Source organism: Paroedura picta, chromosome 4 (genome assembly GCF_049243985.1).
Source record: "Paroedura picta isolate Pp20150507F chromosome 4, Ppicta_v3.0, whole genome shotgun sequence".
NCBI classification, from domain to species: domain Eukaryota; kingdom Metazoa; phylum Chordata; class Lepidosauria; order Squamata; family Gekkonidae; genus Paroedura; species Paroedura picta.
The window spans coordinates 11,679,956-11,696,526 of record NC_135372.1 but is presented as its reverse complement, the minus strand read 5'-3'; the positions used below and the strand labels follow the sequence as shown (position 1 = coordinate 11,696,526).

Here is a 16,571-nt window from a genome sequence, read left to right as displayed (position 1 = left end):
TCATCCATCAGGAGGAAGAGCTGGGTGTCATCTGCATATTGATGGCAGCGCAGCCCAAACCTCTGCACCAGCTGAGCAAGAGATCACATGAACATATTAAATAGGATAAGAGAGAGGGCTGCTCCTTGTGGGACTCCTCATGTGAGCTGGTGACGATTAGACACTCTCCTATTGCTGCCCTCTGTCCACAACCCTGAAGATCAGCCATTTAAGGGCTGTCCCCCGTATCCTGGTGTTGGTGAGGCGATGAGCTAAGCGCTCATGATCGACTGTGTCCAATGCTGCTGACAGATCTAATAGTACCAGCTGACCCACCTCAATCCAGCTGGTGGTGGAGGTCGTCCGTCAGAGCAGCTAGTGCTATCTACCCCATGGCCAGGCCGGAAACCCGACTGAAATTGGTCAAGGGCTGAAGTTCCTCCAACAATGCTGATATTTGGTCCACAGCGGCCCTTTCAACCAACTTCCCCAGAACCGCTAAATGCGAGACAGGGCAGTAGTTGTTAGGATCCCATGAATCCAAGGATGGTTTTTTGAGCAACGGGTATACCACATCCCTTTTTAGTCCTTCTGGGAATTCTCCTGTTGAGAGGGAGAGATTGAGGGCCATTCCGCACCTGGTAAATATAGTGTAATGCTTACCTTCTGCAGACGCCATATTTTTGGCATTTTGCATGACGTCGCCAACATCCAGTGTCCAACCAGCAAACCGGTAGCTACATCCTCCACTTTCAAGTACTATGTAGCGCAAGTTAAAGGAGAGCAACCAGCAAGCCAAACACCAAGGAAATGTGTGGAGCTGAAGTAGCGCTATCTCCGCCTCCAGTTCCTGCTCTCGTACCCACCTCCCTTTCCCTTCTCCTGTGGATGTTTTTTTTTTTGTTTTGAAGCAAACTGTCTGGAGCAATATATAGGCATTAAATCATTCAGACAAAGCAACCCTCCCCCCATTAAAACACAAAGCATGTCTCTCTAAAGTCTCCCCCCCAAAAAAAAATCAGGCTCAAGATTAATTTTTAAAAGATTCAAGGCTCATAATTCCAAAAGGGGGTGGCATTAAAAAAAACACTATGCATCTATGATCAAATGCATAAGCGTCTCAACCGAGAAGTTTTACTTTAAAAAAATAGCCCTTTAAAACATGGAGAAAGGTGATTGACTGCCTGGCATGACTGACAGGCGGAGGAGAGTCATGTGTAAAGTGCGTTGCTCTCTTCCACCATTTTAAGCAGGCATGCGGAGTTCTAAGAAGTTCAAGAAGGCAGCAGAGAGCCAGAAGGTGAGGAATGGCCAGAGGCACTTTATTTTTTAGCGTTTTGCCATTTGCTGGCGTAACACTGTTTTTTTCAATGTGCGGAACTGCCTTGATTATTTCTTGGAGGGGAGCCCCTATTCTTATACCTGTTGTTTTTCGGGACCACGATGGGCACAGATGCCTTGTTGCTGCTAGCCTCCTGTCCACTTCCGTTAATGAGAGTTGTCTGAAGTAACTCAGTGTTCACTTCAAGGTCGGCCAAGGGGCCTCTAGTTCACTTTCTGTGTCCAAAGTTGGAGGGAGGTAATGGCAGAAAGTCGAGATTTTGTCCGCGAAACGACTCGCTAATGCTGCACAGCAAAAGTCCAACTGGCTATTGTTTTGGCGCCCTTCATTGAGGGCGGTGAGGGATTGAATTACCGTATATACTCGCATATAGGCCGACCCGCATATAAGTTGAGGCACCCAATTTTACCACAAAATCTGGGCAAACTTATTGACTTGCATATAAGCCGAGGGTGGGAAATGCAGCAGCTATTGGTAAATTTACAGGGTGGCCTAAGCGTTTAATCCAGGGGTAGTCAAACTGCGGCCCTCCAGATGTCCATGGACTACAATTCCCAGGAGCCCCCTGCCAGCATTTGCTGGCAGGGGGCTCCTGGGAATTGTAGTCCATGGACATCTGGAGGGCCGCAGTTTGACTACCCCTGGTTTAATCCATGCTCCATCCTCACAGGCTCTCCCATCCAGCCTCCCTCCCAACAAATGCAGAAAACCCAAGAGGATGAATAGCTGCTGGTTTTTGTACCCCGCTTTTCACTAACAAAAGGAGTCTCAAAGTGGCTAACAATCGCTTTCCCTTCCTCTCTTGATGCCAGACACCCTGAGAGAGCACTGACAGAACTGCTCTGTGAGAACTGCTCTGACAGGAGAAGCAAACAAGTGCCCCCCAGCTCAACAAACCAGAGCAGAACAACAGTACCCGAAGTTGGCAACCTACTACAACAAGTACAACAGCTACCAAAACTGGGAGAATGGCCTACTCTAACTGCAGCTACAGTGCCCCCCCCCCCCCCCCCCAGAACTAAACACTGAAATAAAGAACTGGAAAACTGAAAGAAAAAACTGTAAAAATCAACTTTTAAAAGAAACACAACCCCAAGAAGAAAAGGCAAACAATGCTACCTCTCAGATAAAAGAAGAAACACTAGGAGAAAGAAACATATGCCAAAAAATCAGTATTTTGTATTCCTGGTGCACAAGCTCTGGAGGATTTAACCCACTTCACTTTACACTCAACCCATGGCCAAATTCCTTATTGAGTGATTGTGGCTCTAACCTTCCCTCTGCTGCTGAAAATCTATCTCCTATCTGGCCATGTTGACAGTGTCACATATAAAACATCACTATTTGCTTTTGCTGCAAGGAGAATAGGGCCAATGCTGTCACCATTAAGGCAGGCTCTTAACAATCTGGCATCTCTGTAATTTTGCATGCTGATTCATAGTTCTATGGTTTATGTTTTACACAGTTTTATTATATTTTATTGTTTATAAACTTGTCTCTTATATTTTATAAAGGCCTATGGCTGTATGCAAATAAATTCTGGTAATATATATATTTACTGCCCCCCTTGGACTCGCTGTCTCAGGGTGGTGAACAGCAATGTGCATCAAGAATATACAATAAAATTTATAATATAATAAACAGTAACATTTGCACATTATTCATAACGATAAAACCATTTTTAAAAACTTTCTGCAGATGTGCAGATGTTCTACCACTGACCCACAGCCCCTCCCCAATTTACAGTATCTATGATCTCAACTCTCTTTTGGCAGTCCTGAGTTTCTTTTGTATGTTTGATGATGATATCCATTTGTCTTTAAAAAAAAAAAGAATTTCAGCAACCCCCAGCAGGGTGGCAGGACTTTAGGGACATCAAGCCAGGTTTCCTAGTGTAAATTACAAGCCTCAGATAAGCCAACCATGAAGGGCGGGCCTTTTGAAAGGGCTGAATTTGGTGAATATGTGTGCCAAGTATAGTTCCTTTAGAGCAGGGGTAGTCAAACTGTGGTCCTACAGATGTTCGTGGACTACAATTCCCATGGGAATTGTAGTCCATGGACCTCTGGAGGACCACAGGTTGACTACCCCTGTTTTAAAAGGATCTTCAAACACAAAAATGCAGGCATCCAAGAGGCAAAGGAAAGCTAAGTCAGACCCACTGGATACACACTTTCTTCTCTTCTTGAGCCATGCCTGGTGCAGGTGGGATCGCCAGCCTCCGGGTGGGGCCTGGAGATCTCCCAGAGGACATAGATCAGTACCCCTGGAGAAAAGGGCTGTTTTGGAGGCGGGACTCTGAGATCGAACTCTGCTGTGGTCCTTCAAACCACGCCCTCCCCAGGGTCCACCAACAGATCTTCAGGAACCGGATGAGCAAGCGATTTCTAATCGGCTGATTGCCGCCCCTCTGTGGATGACCTCCTGAATGTTTGCTCAGGGCGGGGGTCCCCAGCCTATTTGAGCCTGTGGGCATCTTTGGAATGCTGACACAAAATGGCTGCCACGGGATGCGGAGCTAGTCACAAAATGGCCGCCGCAGCTTGCTTTCAGCCATGCAGTGGAGGCTGCTGCTAAAGCAACATTATTAAAAAATCTGTTCAGCCAACTGAATGGAGAATGCCATGGTGCTCCCAGGCATCATGTTGGGGGACCTCTAGCCTAGGGCCACCTCACAAATGGGCCAATCCTGACCCAACTCCTCTTGAATTTTTGTTTAAGCAGGAACATTTCTTAGCCTAAATCTGGAATGCGGCATGTGCAGAATACCAGGGCTTTCAGTTGATGTATATCATTATTTGCCTTCTCTTCATTGTGATTTCACACCTGTGGAATGACAAAACATCACCCCCCCTCCACAAAGCAGTGAGCCTGCGGTGCGATTGTACGCACAATTGCATCAGGGCCCTTTTCCGATGAGGTTTTGTTGATGTGCCCCGTGGGTCCCCCACATTTCTTAGGCACCACACAAAAAAATAATCTTTTCTGCAGTGTGTACTCTCAGTGCCAGATGGCTTTGGGTGGGTGGAGAGCCAGTGCTTTATCAGCACACATCATTCACATCAGTGAGGAGGGAAGGCAGAAAGGAATAGAAAGAATTATGGGAACTCATGCATGGAGAGCACAACTGCGCACTATTCGGAGTTCTTTTAAAAGAACAAAACAATTATGGAAGATTCCCAGTGCGTCTACGGCTCTGCAGAAACCAGACGGGGTAATCCGCTGAGCAATACAGATTTTAAAAACATTTTGAACGCTTCCCTGCTAGACGGATGTGTTGTGCCACAAGCTGAGCTTTAAGAGTCAAGATGGTTTTTATTTCCAAAAGCTTTGAGACTGACCTGCTCCACTTCATTTGGGCTGCTTCTCCTGGCCTCTTTCCTGTCCTGTTCGCAAAAGGGGGTGTGGGTGTCCAACTGTTGTGCTTTTGTTCTTTTCACTAGTTTCCTAAGAGGGTGTTATTCAGGTGGATATTGTGGATGCATTTTTGTTATTACTGCCTGAAGAAGAAGAAGAAGAAGAAGAAGAAGAAGAAGAAGAAGAAGAAGAAGAAGAAGAAGAAGAAGAAGAAGATTTGGTTCCTATATGCTGCTTCCCTTTCCTCTCCCCACAACAGACACCCTGTGGGGTGGGTGAGGCTGAGAGAGCCCTGATATCACTGCCCGGTCAGAACAGTTTTATCAGTGCTGTGACTAGCCCAAGGTCACCCAGCTGGTTGCATGTGGGGGAGCGCAGAATCGAACCTGGCATGCCAGATTAGAAGTCCGCACTCCTAACCACTACACCAAACTGCCTGGGCACTCTCCCGGTTGGAAAAGCAGCTTCGTTGTTGTTTTTTTTTTAATTGCAATTATCACACTTAGCATTAAATGTCTAGAGAGCACCTGTGCAAGATAGACCTATATTTTCAGTGATTTATTGCATAATAGTTGGCCTAAGACAACTTAGTGAGGTCTTATCAGATTCAAACCAGGGGCCTCAGCCTTGCCTTTTAAGTTTGTACATCTGTGCAACTTAGGAACAATTATTTACTGGGCAGTCCTCCTTGCATGCTGCATGTCTGTTTTTATGACACTTGGTGTAAGAAAAACAGCTCCCAGAAAATGGAAAACTAGCATCCCAGAGAGATGCTGAAATCTTTCTCCCTGATGTGCTACATTTCTTCAGTCTTACCAGCCGGCTGCCACTTGCAGCCTGAAATATGTTCTGCTCAGGACAAGCATTATTACCTGGGTCACCAACTTCAGCTTTAGAAGTTCCTGGAGATTTGTGGATGGAGCTTGGGGGATGTCAGGGGTTTCAAAGAGTGTATAATGCCATCGTGTCTGCCCTCTGTAGGTGCCAGTTTCTCCAAGGGAACTAATTTCGGTCCTCAGTAGGTGAGCTGTAATCCCAAGGGATCTCCAGCCAACACCTGAATATTGGCAACCCTAGGTGCTGCTTAGGACAAGATTTATCACTGTGCATATAAAGTAGTGTAGTCACAACGCAGTACAACCTCTGCGTGAGCTGTTGGGAACTGTGCCAGGTTTCTGTGTGGCCCTGGCTTCGGATGCTCTGGAAGCAATGATTATAAAATGGTTTATATTGGTATGAAGCAGCACACTGCTCTCATGACGGGTGGGAGTGTTTGTCTGTAGCTGTAGAGAAGAGCCAGAGTCCAGGAGCACCTTCAAGATGAACAAAATCTGTGACTCGTCAAAGCTTCTCCCTGGACACAAATGCAGTTAGTTGTCAAGATGCTACTGGATACTGGCTCTTCTCTAACACAACTCTCCGTTGTTGTTTTTTTAAACATCATTTTGACTTTTGGGCTCCCAACATCTCACCCCACCTAATGCTCCTATGGCCTCTCCTCTTCCTGCTCCCCACACAGTGCAGTTTGAGACCCCCGAGTGGGAACGGACGTCCTCGATTTCCTCCTCTTCCATCCACGTGGAGCGTTGGCATCAGCCCAAACACCTGACAGGCGGTTCCAAGCTTGGCTGCTCCCAGAGCCCGGAGGGCAGCCCCCCTGCGGCAGAGCGGGTAGACCCCTCGCTACCACTGGAGAAGCAAGCGTAAGTGGGGCGGGGAGGGCACAGTGAGCCTGGTGTTGGGTGAAAAGCCCTGAGGCACGCATGGATTCAGAAAACTTGGTTCAGTAAGACAAACAAGAGCCCGGAGACATTCTTGGGCATCAGCTTTGGGAGGGTTACAGCTTTCCATGCAGTTCTGGAGCACAGGTAACTTGCGGGCAGTGGTTCTTTCTTTTCTGGACTAGTCTCCTTTCCAGAATTGTTGTGGGAGTGCAATGGTGGAGCAGAGAGAACCCCGTTTGCCCACTGGATATCCTAGAGAAGCAAGCAAGACATGTAGAAGAAGAAGGAGAAGAGTTGGTTTTTATATGTCGCTTTTCTCTACCCGAAGGAGGCTGAAAGTGGCTTACAGTCGCCTCCCTTTTCCCCTCCCCACAACAGACACCCTGTCAGGCGAGTGAGGCTGAGAGAGCCCTTATGTCCCAGCTGTAGCATCAGGCGAAGGTTTCCGAAGCATTTGGAAAGTGGATTTTCTCAAGGGGACAGTAAAGTCATGGTACTGTTATAAATATAATGTCATGCATTGCGGCTGCCGCTGTTTCCTGAGATTGGCCCTCATGTTCTGCTGTCCTTCCAATTGTTGTTCTTTGAGGCCAAACACAGTTTTGCATTCCGCACAGCGCTAATGTTGCTGAAGTCTTCCCATTGTGTAACACTATTTTTTTTTACATTACACACGATGTTGTACACAATCTGCAACACTCCTGCAACACTCCCGCAAAAATCGCTTCGCTGTAGCGCTTTTTGGGGATCCACAAAAGTGGATTCCCCCTAAAAAAACCGCTAGACTCTTGAGAACACCCTGCAACACAACCGAGAAAGGCATGTGCATTCTCGATGTAGCGGTAGCAAGCGTGTCCCTCCCTAAGCTCTCACACCCAAGCTTCTGGAGTCGCGATTGCCATTTTTTCCCCTTAAACTGGCAAAAGCAACGAATAAGTGATGCTTCTTCAGCTGAAATCCCTCCACAAGCAATTGTCTGTAAAGTTTCCAAGCACAATACAGCCCCCCATAATTTCGGCCAGAAATTGGACTGGGGGGGTTTACTTTAAGAGCGTCTAAACGATTAAGTGCCAGCTCCCACGCCAGCGAATAAGGTCTTTCTGATACATCAAATGAACAAATATGCGTTGCTACAGGTGTTTTCCGGTTTAAAAAAAAACAGTTTTTAAGAGAAGCACGAGCACAACATTTAATTGGCTGTTCTGTTTGATTGACGGCCAGGGGCAGGAGGAAGCACGGAAAAATATTGCCTCCTTTGTTGTGATTTCGGTGAGACCGGAAACTTATGCATTATGAGAACAGCACTAATGGGACAGCCTTTTTTTCTATAGAAATGGCTCTGTGCGTTACCGAGACCTGCCGCTTTTGAGTGCAGCGCTTTTCAATAGCGCTCAGATTTAGCAACATTGCCCACTGTGCGGAATGGCCCAGTGAGATGATTCAGATCAGCTCCTTTGTAAAAAGTGGCTGCTTTGGAAGGGGGAATTCTTAGGGCCATTCCACACAGCGTTAATGTTGCTGAAGTGTCACCATTGTGTAATGCTATTTATTTTTTGTTATTCACGACATCGTACACAATCTGCAACACTCCTGCAACACTCCCGCAAAAATCGCTTCGCTGTAGTGCTTTTTTGGGATCCACAAAAGTGGATTCCCCCTAAAAAAACCCTGCTAGACTCTTGAGAGCAACCTGCAACACATCTGAAAAAGACATGTGCGTTCTCAATATAGCGGTAGCAAGCATGTCCCTCCCTAAGCTCTCGTACCCAAGCTTCTGGTGTCGCGTTCGCCATTTCCCCCCCTTAAACCAACAAAAGCAACAAATAAGCAATATTTCTTTGGCTGAAATCCCTCCATAAGCAATTGTCTGTAAAGTTTCCAAGCACAATACAGCCCCCTGTTCGACACTGCCGGTGATTTCGGCCAGTAATTGCACTGGGGGGGGGATTTTTTTTTTAACTTTAAGAGCGTGTAAACGATTAAGCGCCAGCTCCTACGCCAGCGATGTATTTCTGATACATCGAATGAACGAATATGCGTTGCTACTGGTGGTTTCGGGTTTTTTAAAAACAGTTTTTAAAGGGAAGCATGAACACAACAGTTAATTGGCTGTTCTGTTTGATTGACGGCCAGGGGTGGGAGGAAGCGTGGAAAAATATCGCCTCCTTTGTTGCGATTTCGGCAAGACTAGAAACTTGTGCATTACGAGAACAGCGCTAGTGGGAGAACCTTTTTTCCGATAGAAACGGCTGTGTGCGCTACCGAGACCTGCTGCTATTGACTGCAGCGCTTAGATTTAGCTACATTGCCCGTTGTGCGGAATGGCCCTTAGCTTTATACCCCGATAAAGTCCCACCCCAACCCTGCCCTCTTCAGGTTCCACCTCCCAAACCTCCAGGGGTTTCCCAACCGGGAGCTGGCACCCCCCTCTTCACAATTCAGTCTTATTCCTGATCTTTAGAACTTAAATTTCTGATGAAGGAGTACAACATCTTGTCTCTGTGAAAATGTTCACCCATAAACACAAAGACACGATGTTCACAGGCCACTAGCTCACAGTGGTAGATTACCTAACCATACCAGATATTTTTCTACTTCAAGTAAAATTCTCCTTTCAACTTTAAACGAAGCTACCATAGAAGAAGGGGACAGCAGAGCATTCAGTGAAGTGTGTCAACGAGAGGTCCGAGTTCAAATTATCGTCCTGCCGTGAAGCTCTCTGGGGGACCTCTGGCCAATCGTTCTCTCTCCTCCCAGCCTGCCTCACAGGGTTGTTGTGAGGTAAAGCAGGATGGACGGAGAATCATTTGTACCATCTCCACCTCCCGGGAGAAGAATGGAAGGTCTACAATTCAAGCAGCTGCCTTTTAAATTAAAAAACAAAATATCACACGCGCTCTGAGATGCATTTCAGGATAAGGATGAAATGCAGCAGTGCCGTTTTTATGAATGCTGTTGTGTTTTAACTACATCGCATCCTTAATCTTCTTCAATAGAGTAGCGGATGCAGAAGAGGTGTCCCTACTGGTAAGGGATTTATAGTCTAGTTTTCAGATCTGACGGGTTCCCTCCAGCTGGCTGTGGAAAGAACAGCTCTTTGATGCCAAGGGTGGGGAGAGAGAAGGAGGGAGAAGCATGTTATCCCTGCAAGCAGACATCAAATGCTTTTAGCGCTCAAATGGTAAAGGCCTTCTGCCTCCCTCAGTTAAAACTGGGCTTTGTGCCAAAGATCTCAATTTACTCCACAGTGCGAGGATGGAGCATTTCATGGGGTGTCCTTTGTGTGAAGCAGACAATGCAAACAGACCAAGGTGGGTGGCCATATTAGTCTATCCGTAGCAGCCGAAAAAAGCCAGAGCCCAGGAGCACCTTCAAGACAAGGATATTTGTGGCCGGGGAAAAGCTTTCAGGAGTCCCACTTCACTTCTTCAGATAGATCAAGATGGGGGGCCCTGTGAGTCTGTCTGGAGCAGGAGGAAAGAACCAGAGTCTAGCAACACCTTCAAGACTAACAAAATTTGTGGCAGGGGAGGAGCTTCTGGGAGTCGCCGATGTTTGTTCATTTCTAATGCGAACAGCAACAATCGCATTGTGCCAAGGGGGAAGTGCAAATCATTTCTCATCCCTGTCGAATTAGAATGCTCGGCTACCCATGTGCTTGGCTTCAGTTCCTGCTAATGCGACGGGGTGCCCGGTGGAAGGGCTTGCGAGGACTTCCAGGCATCCACACCACGCTAACCCAAACACTCTCGGAGATGCTTGCATCTGCCCCCACTGGGGGCTTCCCAGCCTTGCTCATTGTTCCCCCAATGATTGGGTTGCATGTGCCCCCTAGAACAATTCCCCTTGACGCTACTGCAGACCCACCAAAATATGGGAAGAACGAGGAAGGCTCTGTCCTCTTCTTGTGGCTTCGGCATTCCTAAGTCCACTTTCTGGTGTGATGCCTGAGGCGCTGCCCTTTAGGGGCTGAGTTTTGACCCCAAAAGTGCCAGGAACGGGAACTGATGTAAGGCAGGGAATTGAACTTTGACTAGTGAAAGGAGGAGGTGATTTCACAAAGAGAGGTAGAGTTTGCGGGAGTGAGATCCTGACAGAAACCCGCTGGGTGACCTTGGCAAGTCACACACTCTCAGCCTAGCCCACCTCGCAAGGTTGTGGTGACAATAAAGGAGTAAAAGGAGAATAACATAGCCCACTTTGGGTCCCCATTGTGAAGAAAGGTGGGGTTTAAAAGAAGTAAATAAATGAGGTGACATCCCTTAGCCTGTGCATGACATACACCCCCCCCCCCAGGAGCATTATACTCAGCAAACACCAGCTGCCTGGTGGACCCCGGCCCCAAGGATGTACACCTGGCCTCGACCAGGACCGGGGCCTTATTGGCCCTGGCCCCTTATGGCGGAATGAGCTCCCTGAGGAAGTTAGGGCCCTATCTGAACTTACTGAGTTCCACAGGGCCAGTAAGACAGAACTGTTCCAGCAGGCATTTGGTTGAGGCCAGGTAAACAGTTAACATCTAAACTTCCCCCCCTTCCCTCCCCCTCCTTAACTAGGAGATAGATAAAATTGAAAGGGTACAGAGGAGAGCGACAAGGATGATCTGGGGCCGAGGGACCAAGCCCTATGAAGATAGGTTGAGGGACTTGGGAATGTCCAGCCTGGAAAAAAGGAGGTTGAGAGGGGACATGATAGCCCTCTTTAAGTATTTGAAAGGTTGTCACTTGGAGGAGGGCAGGATGCTGTTTCTGTTGGCTGCAGAGGAAAGGACACGCAGTAATGGGTTTAAGCTACAAGTACTATTACCCAAATTGCTGGGGAATCATGAATATAGCAAGAGGCAGGGTAACACAGGATCTTTTACAACCAATTTTTACGGGGTCCTTTCCCTGGAAGAAACCCTTCTTAAATGAAGAAGACAATAGCTTACACTCAGGGGATTAATTTGGGGAAAATATTGGGATACACTCAAAACACACACAGAAGCAAAAACATACATACACTAAGTTCTACAGGGGCACAAGTTCAAGATATTTCACCTTTCTTGGATCCAAGCAGCCCAGACACAGGGTTGACAACATCAGGGGGTGGACAGGATGCCGGGTGTGGACAACACAACACACACACACACACAGGGTGTGCGCAAGGCTTGATATAGTGTTTGAAATTCCCGGGTTAGCCCCAGAGACTGCCCACTAGGAGGTCCGTGATTGTTGATTGGTCTCTGATAATATGAGTACCTGATAGGTGGGTTTGAACTGTGAGGTCACTAGAGTGGGAGGTGTGGCGTAATCTCATCAAGTAGAACAATACCTTGGCTAGGTGTAATCTGTCACTAATGGCCCTGTCTTTGTTTTATCAGGAAGGACTGGGGGAAGACATTTGGGGATAAGAGGTGCTGCTAGGCGGAAATCACACTGGGCAAGAGAGACAAAAGAAGTTGCAGTTAGTACCTGGAAGGGATATTCCTTTCCCGTAGATAGTCTAATGGTCTTTGGCTGGGGGGGGGGGGGTGATTTAGATAACGTGCACATTTAGCTCAGTCAGTTGGGCAAGGAAGAAATGTAGTGAAGCCCAAACAAGATGGAGACCTGGCCTGGCTTCCTAGGTTTCTTAACCTAGGAAGGGCCCTACTGACTCCATTGTCAGTCTCTGCCAGGCTGGTTTCTGTGTGTGCCACCTGCTCACAGTCCAGCCATGAGCTTCTGTGCATGAAGGTGTAACAGTACAACGATATAGGCTAGATATCAGGAAAAGATTTTTCATAGTCAGAGTAGTTCAGCAGTGGAATAGGCTGCCTAAGGAGGTGGTGAGCTCCCCCTCACTGGCAGTCTTCAAGCAAAGGTTGGATACACACTTTTCTTGGATGCTTTAGGATGCTTAGGGCTAATCCTGCGTTGAGCAGGGGGCTGGACTAGATGGCCTGTTTGGCCCCTTCCAACTCTATGATTCTATGTTTTCATGGAGGGACCCTGAAGCTACCAATAGGTAGCTGCTGCAATTTGCAGTCCTCATACAGTTAATTGTGTATGCCTTTTATTGTACTGAAAGTGGTCATGTTCTTCTCTCCCCCAAGACAGCAGTTGCCGAGAGGGACGGTATAAAATCAAATAATTACAGTTTGTGACATGGCATCACAAAATGAAGCCACCTTCTGCCTGCGCCTGGCCTTCCCCTCTCCAGGAATTGCTTCTAAAATCTCCCCTCCAAAGTTGGCAACCCCACATGAGGAGGGGAGGAAGGTGTGGTGGACGGGAGTGTGTCCCATATTCGTGTTGAAACCACCTGGAAACCCTAATCCAGCAATTTGTGACATAGCAGAGGTGCAGCGCCCAGCCCGGCCCAGGTGACCTAGTCCAGTTGACTCTCAGAAATTAAGCAGGGGCACCCCTGGTTAATCCTTGGATGGGAGACTGCCAAGCGAGCCCAGGCTCACTATGCAGAGGGAGACCTTGTTGGTCTCTTGCCCTGACTTGGATAGCCCAGGTGAACCCAATACAAGCAGATCTTGGAAGCTAAGCAGGGTCTAGGCTGGGAGGCGGCTGAGGGAGTCCTGGGTTGGCACGCAGAGGCAGGCAAGGACAAACCGCCTTTGAAGGTTGGTTGTGACTTGGCAGGACTTATCTGTCCTGCAAACAAAAGTGCATTCCTCCCCCCCCCCCCTTTGTGTGCTCTGGGACTCCTCTAAAGCAGCTCTTTGGATCTGAGCCATTGTGCCTAGAACAAACCTTTTCTTTCAGGAGAGGTTTTAGAACGATGTTTGGGAATGTCGTGTATTGATGACTTAATGCATGCCTTTTGCTGCTGTGTTTACAGGAAATGGTTGATATTTTAATTGTTTTTCAGTCCTCGTAATTTTTTCTCATTAGCCACATTATTGACCACAGTATCGGGAAGGTTTGATGCCAATAAGTCATCATTCTGGAGTTGCAGAAAAACATCCACTGATGGAAATAGAGGGAGGGGCCCCAGCCAGCGATGAATTCTGCCGTGTCGTGTTATTACAAGCCTTGTTTTATGACTATTTTGCATTGATTTTCCCTTTAGTTCAATTCCTCCCCCCATCTGCCAGCTGCCGGGTGCATGCCAATAGAAAGTTGGGGTGGAAACAACACCCATGCATGCCTGAGTTATCGTCTCTGAGGCAAACACTTGTCAGGTCGATTACAGCTGTTAAAATGCAGGTCTGGCTAGTTGGATTTCTGTGTTCTCCTGTCTCCGCTTCAGTCTCTGGGGAGGGGACTCTGGCTTCCTCTCCAGTGCTGAGCCAGCCTGGGGTGGGGCCTAGAGTAGGATCTGGAAGTCCCAAGTTCAAATCCCCCCTCTGCCTTAAAGTTTCTCCCTTTCAGCCTTTCTTGAATAGGATGAAATAGGGAAGGATAAAAGGGTGAAGTATTTGGGGGAAGAATGGGGTAAAAACATATTCACACAGAATTAGAATCCTGGTTTTGCGGGGATGGTGAGTTCCGCATGCTGATTAATGACTGTATCCAGAAAAGTGTCCCTAAAACAGCTATAATTCCCACCCTGCCCCCTCAGAACCACTCCCTGATGTCGGTTCAGGTGTGAGAGAGAGGCCTTCATGTTTGACCCAAGTCCCTCGACTTTAAGTCCTCCCTTGTGGGCTCTCTCACAGTATTTTTTCCATTAGAGAACTGAGGGGCAGGAGCAGAATTGCCCTTCTGCCTTCTGATCGACTATTGTAAATATGCTTATTTCATTTCACTGGGAGGCTGTCTTGAAAAAAGAAAAGCTATTTTTTATACCCTGCTTTTTGCTACCCAGAGGAGCCCCAAAGCAGCTTTCCCTTCGTCTCCCCACAACAGGGACCTTGTGAGGTAATTGGGGCTGAGAGTGCTCTAACAGAACTGCTCTGTGAGAACTGCTCTTTGAGAACTGTGACTGACCTTAGGGAACCCAGGTGGCTGCACATGGAGAAGGAGTGGGAAATCAAATCCTGTACTCCAGACTAGTCCACCATTCTTTAACCACCATACCATGCTGGCTCTTTGAATCCGAAAGAGAAGGGTGACCAAACTCTGAACTATGCGATTTAATTCTACAGGCCAATAGAGATTCCTTTTGGTTCACAGAGATGATTGCATCTCTGAGCATGGCCTTCTGCAGGTGGCACCCTGCAAATGGACAAGATCAATAACTTGCCCCTCCCCGTGCCTTCTCTGTTGTGGCCCCCGCCTTCTGGGATGGCTGCAGAACTATATAAAACATGCCCCCTGCAGAACTATATGTAAAACAGAATTGTTCATGAGGATGTTTTCCAAGGGGAATTGGGCTGCTTCACAGCAGGCTGGTCCAGGAAAATGCACCGTATTTCTGCTGAGGTTGGGCCATCATCTGCATGTTGCATATTGGTCAGGGGGCATCAGATCTGTTTCAGAGGTCTGCTATCCCTCTTGTCACTTTGCTGAGCAGATGGATCACCCCATTGATGGTGTTCATTTCTGTTGTGTTGCCCGCCGTAAGCCTCCACGAGAAACGCCAACTATAAATAACGGGCATAATTCATGGCACAGAGTTTGAGCACAGCGGCACCTTCAAGACCAACTAACTCGTTACCACTCCATCAGCACACACCTGAGCAGGACACCTGAAAGCCGATGCCCAGAATAAAACTGGTTGGTCTTCAAGGCGCCCCTGGACTCAGACTTTGTTCTGATGCTTCAGACCCACAGGGTGATGGACCTGAATTAGACATAATTTAAAAAGGTAAAGGTAAAAGTATCCCCTGTGCAAGCACCAGGTCATGCCTGACCCTTGGGGTGACGCCCTCCAGCATTTTCATGGCAGACTCAATACGGGGTGGTTTGCCAGTGCCTTCCCCAGTCATTACCGTTTACCCCCCAGCAAGCTGGGTACTCATTTTACCCACCTCGGAAGGATGGAAGGCTGAGTCAACCTTGAGCCGGATGCTGGGATTGAACTCCAAGACTCATGGGCAGAACTTTCAGACTTCATGTCTGCTGCCTTACCATTCTGCGCCACAAGAGGCTCTTTAGACATAATTAACATTAGCCATAACAGTGAAGTGGAACTTCCACGGGCAGTGGCAGTCTACCCTTGAACGCTGTTCCTGCCTGGCATGCAAAGACGGGGAAGACCGTTCTCGCCACTCCTGGCTTATGGGCTCCCTGGAAGCACCTGGTATTGTGGTTCTGATCCAGCTGGGGCACATATTGGATCCCAACAGATTTATAAACCGTTGCATTAAATCATGGGCCAACTTAGAATATTTATTTATTTATTCACTGCCCGGATAACTCACCTTTCTCCCCGGACATCTCTGCATCTTACTGCCCCAACAGTCCTGAGAGGTGGATTTGGCTGAAAGGGTGTGTGACTGGCCCAAGGCCACCCAGGAGCAGGGATTCGGGCCTGGATCTCCAAGATCTCCCAGTCTGTCACTCATCTAATCACTAGGTCAAAAAGCCTCTATGGCAGGGTTGGCCATCTGAGGCTCTCCAGATGTCCATGGACTACAATTCCCACGTGACATCTGGAGAGCCCCAGTTTGACCACCTCGCTCTATGGGGCCACAGCTGTCATCTGACAAATGTACATGTGCACGCAGTGACTTTATCTTCCTCCCCCACCCCGGCCAGGTGGTTTCATGGCACAATCAGCCGCGCAGAAGCAGAAGCCCTCTTGACTCTGTGCAAAGAAGGCAGCTACCTGGTCCGGGACAGCGAGACCAGCCGGAACGACTTCTCCCTGTCGCTCAGGTGAGCCGATGCAGGCCCTTCCCCGCACCATCCATGCTCACAGACTCCAGTTGGGGGAGAGGGCTGTTGGGAGCCAGCTGAATCGCAGCCAGTGAAGGGGGGGGGGGTGCCAGCTCTGGATGGGGTAATTCTGGAGATTTGGGGGTGGAGCACAGAGGAGGCAGGCCTTGGGTAGGGAACTCTGTGGGCATCTGATCCATAGAAGCCATTACCTCTGGGAGAATCAGTCTCCATAGCCTGGAGATTGGGCAGATTCCAGGCTGAGAATGGAGGGTTTTTATTGCTTCCCCTTATTGGGTTTTTTTTTGGGGGGGGGGTTGTTTTTGTACTGGCCATTTACTCCCCTCTGGTTTTCTATCCCCTGGCATTACTTGACGGCCCTGAAAGTGTTTCATGAGTGACTGGGGGTTAATTAATTTTAATATATAT

The 16,571-nt window shown here is 48.0% G+C and overlaps 1 protein-coding gene across 7 annotated transcripts in view; it reads left to right on the top strand.

Moving 5' to 3' along the window:
- Positions 1–16,571, top strand: part of SHD (Src homology 2 domain containing transforming protein D) — a 46,550-nt gene that overhangs the window by 26,841 nt on the left and 3,138 nt on the right. For all 7 annotated transcript variants that reach the window (XM_077331916.1, XM_077331911.1, XM_077331917.1 and 4 more), the window contains 2 exons: positions 6,198–6,381; positions 16,023–16,142. In XM_077331916.1, the coding sequence (XP_077188031.1) occupies positions 6,198–6,381; positions 16,023–16,142 (304 nt within the window). The remainder of the gene's footprint in view (positions 1–6,197; positions 6,382–16,022; positions 16,143–16,571) is intronic.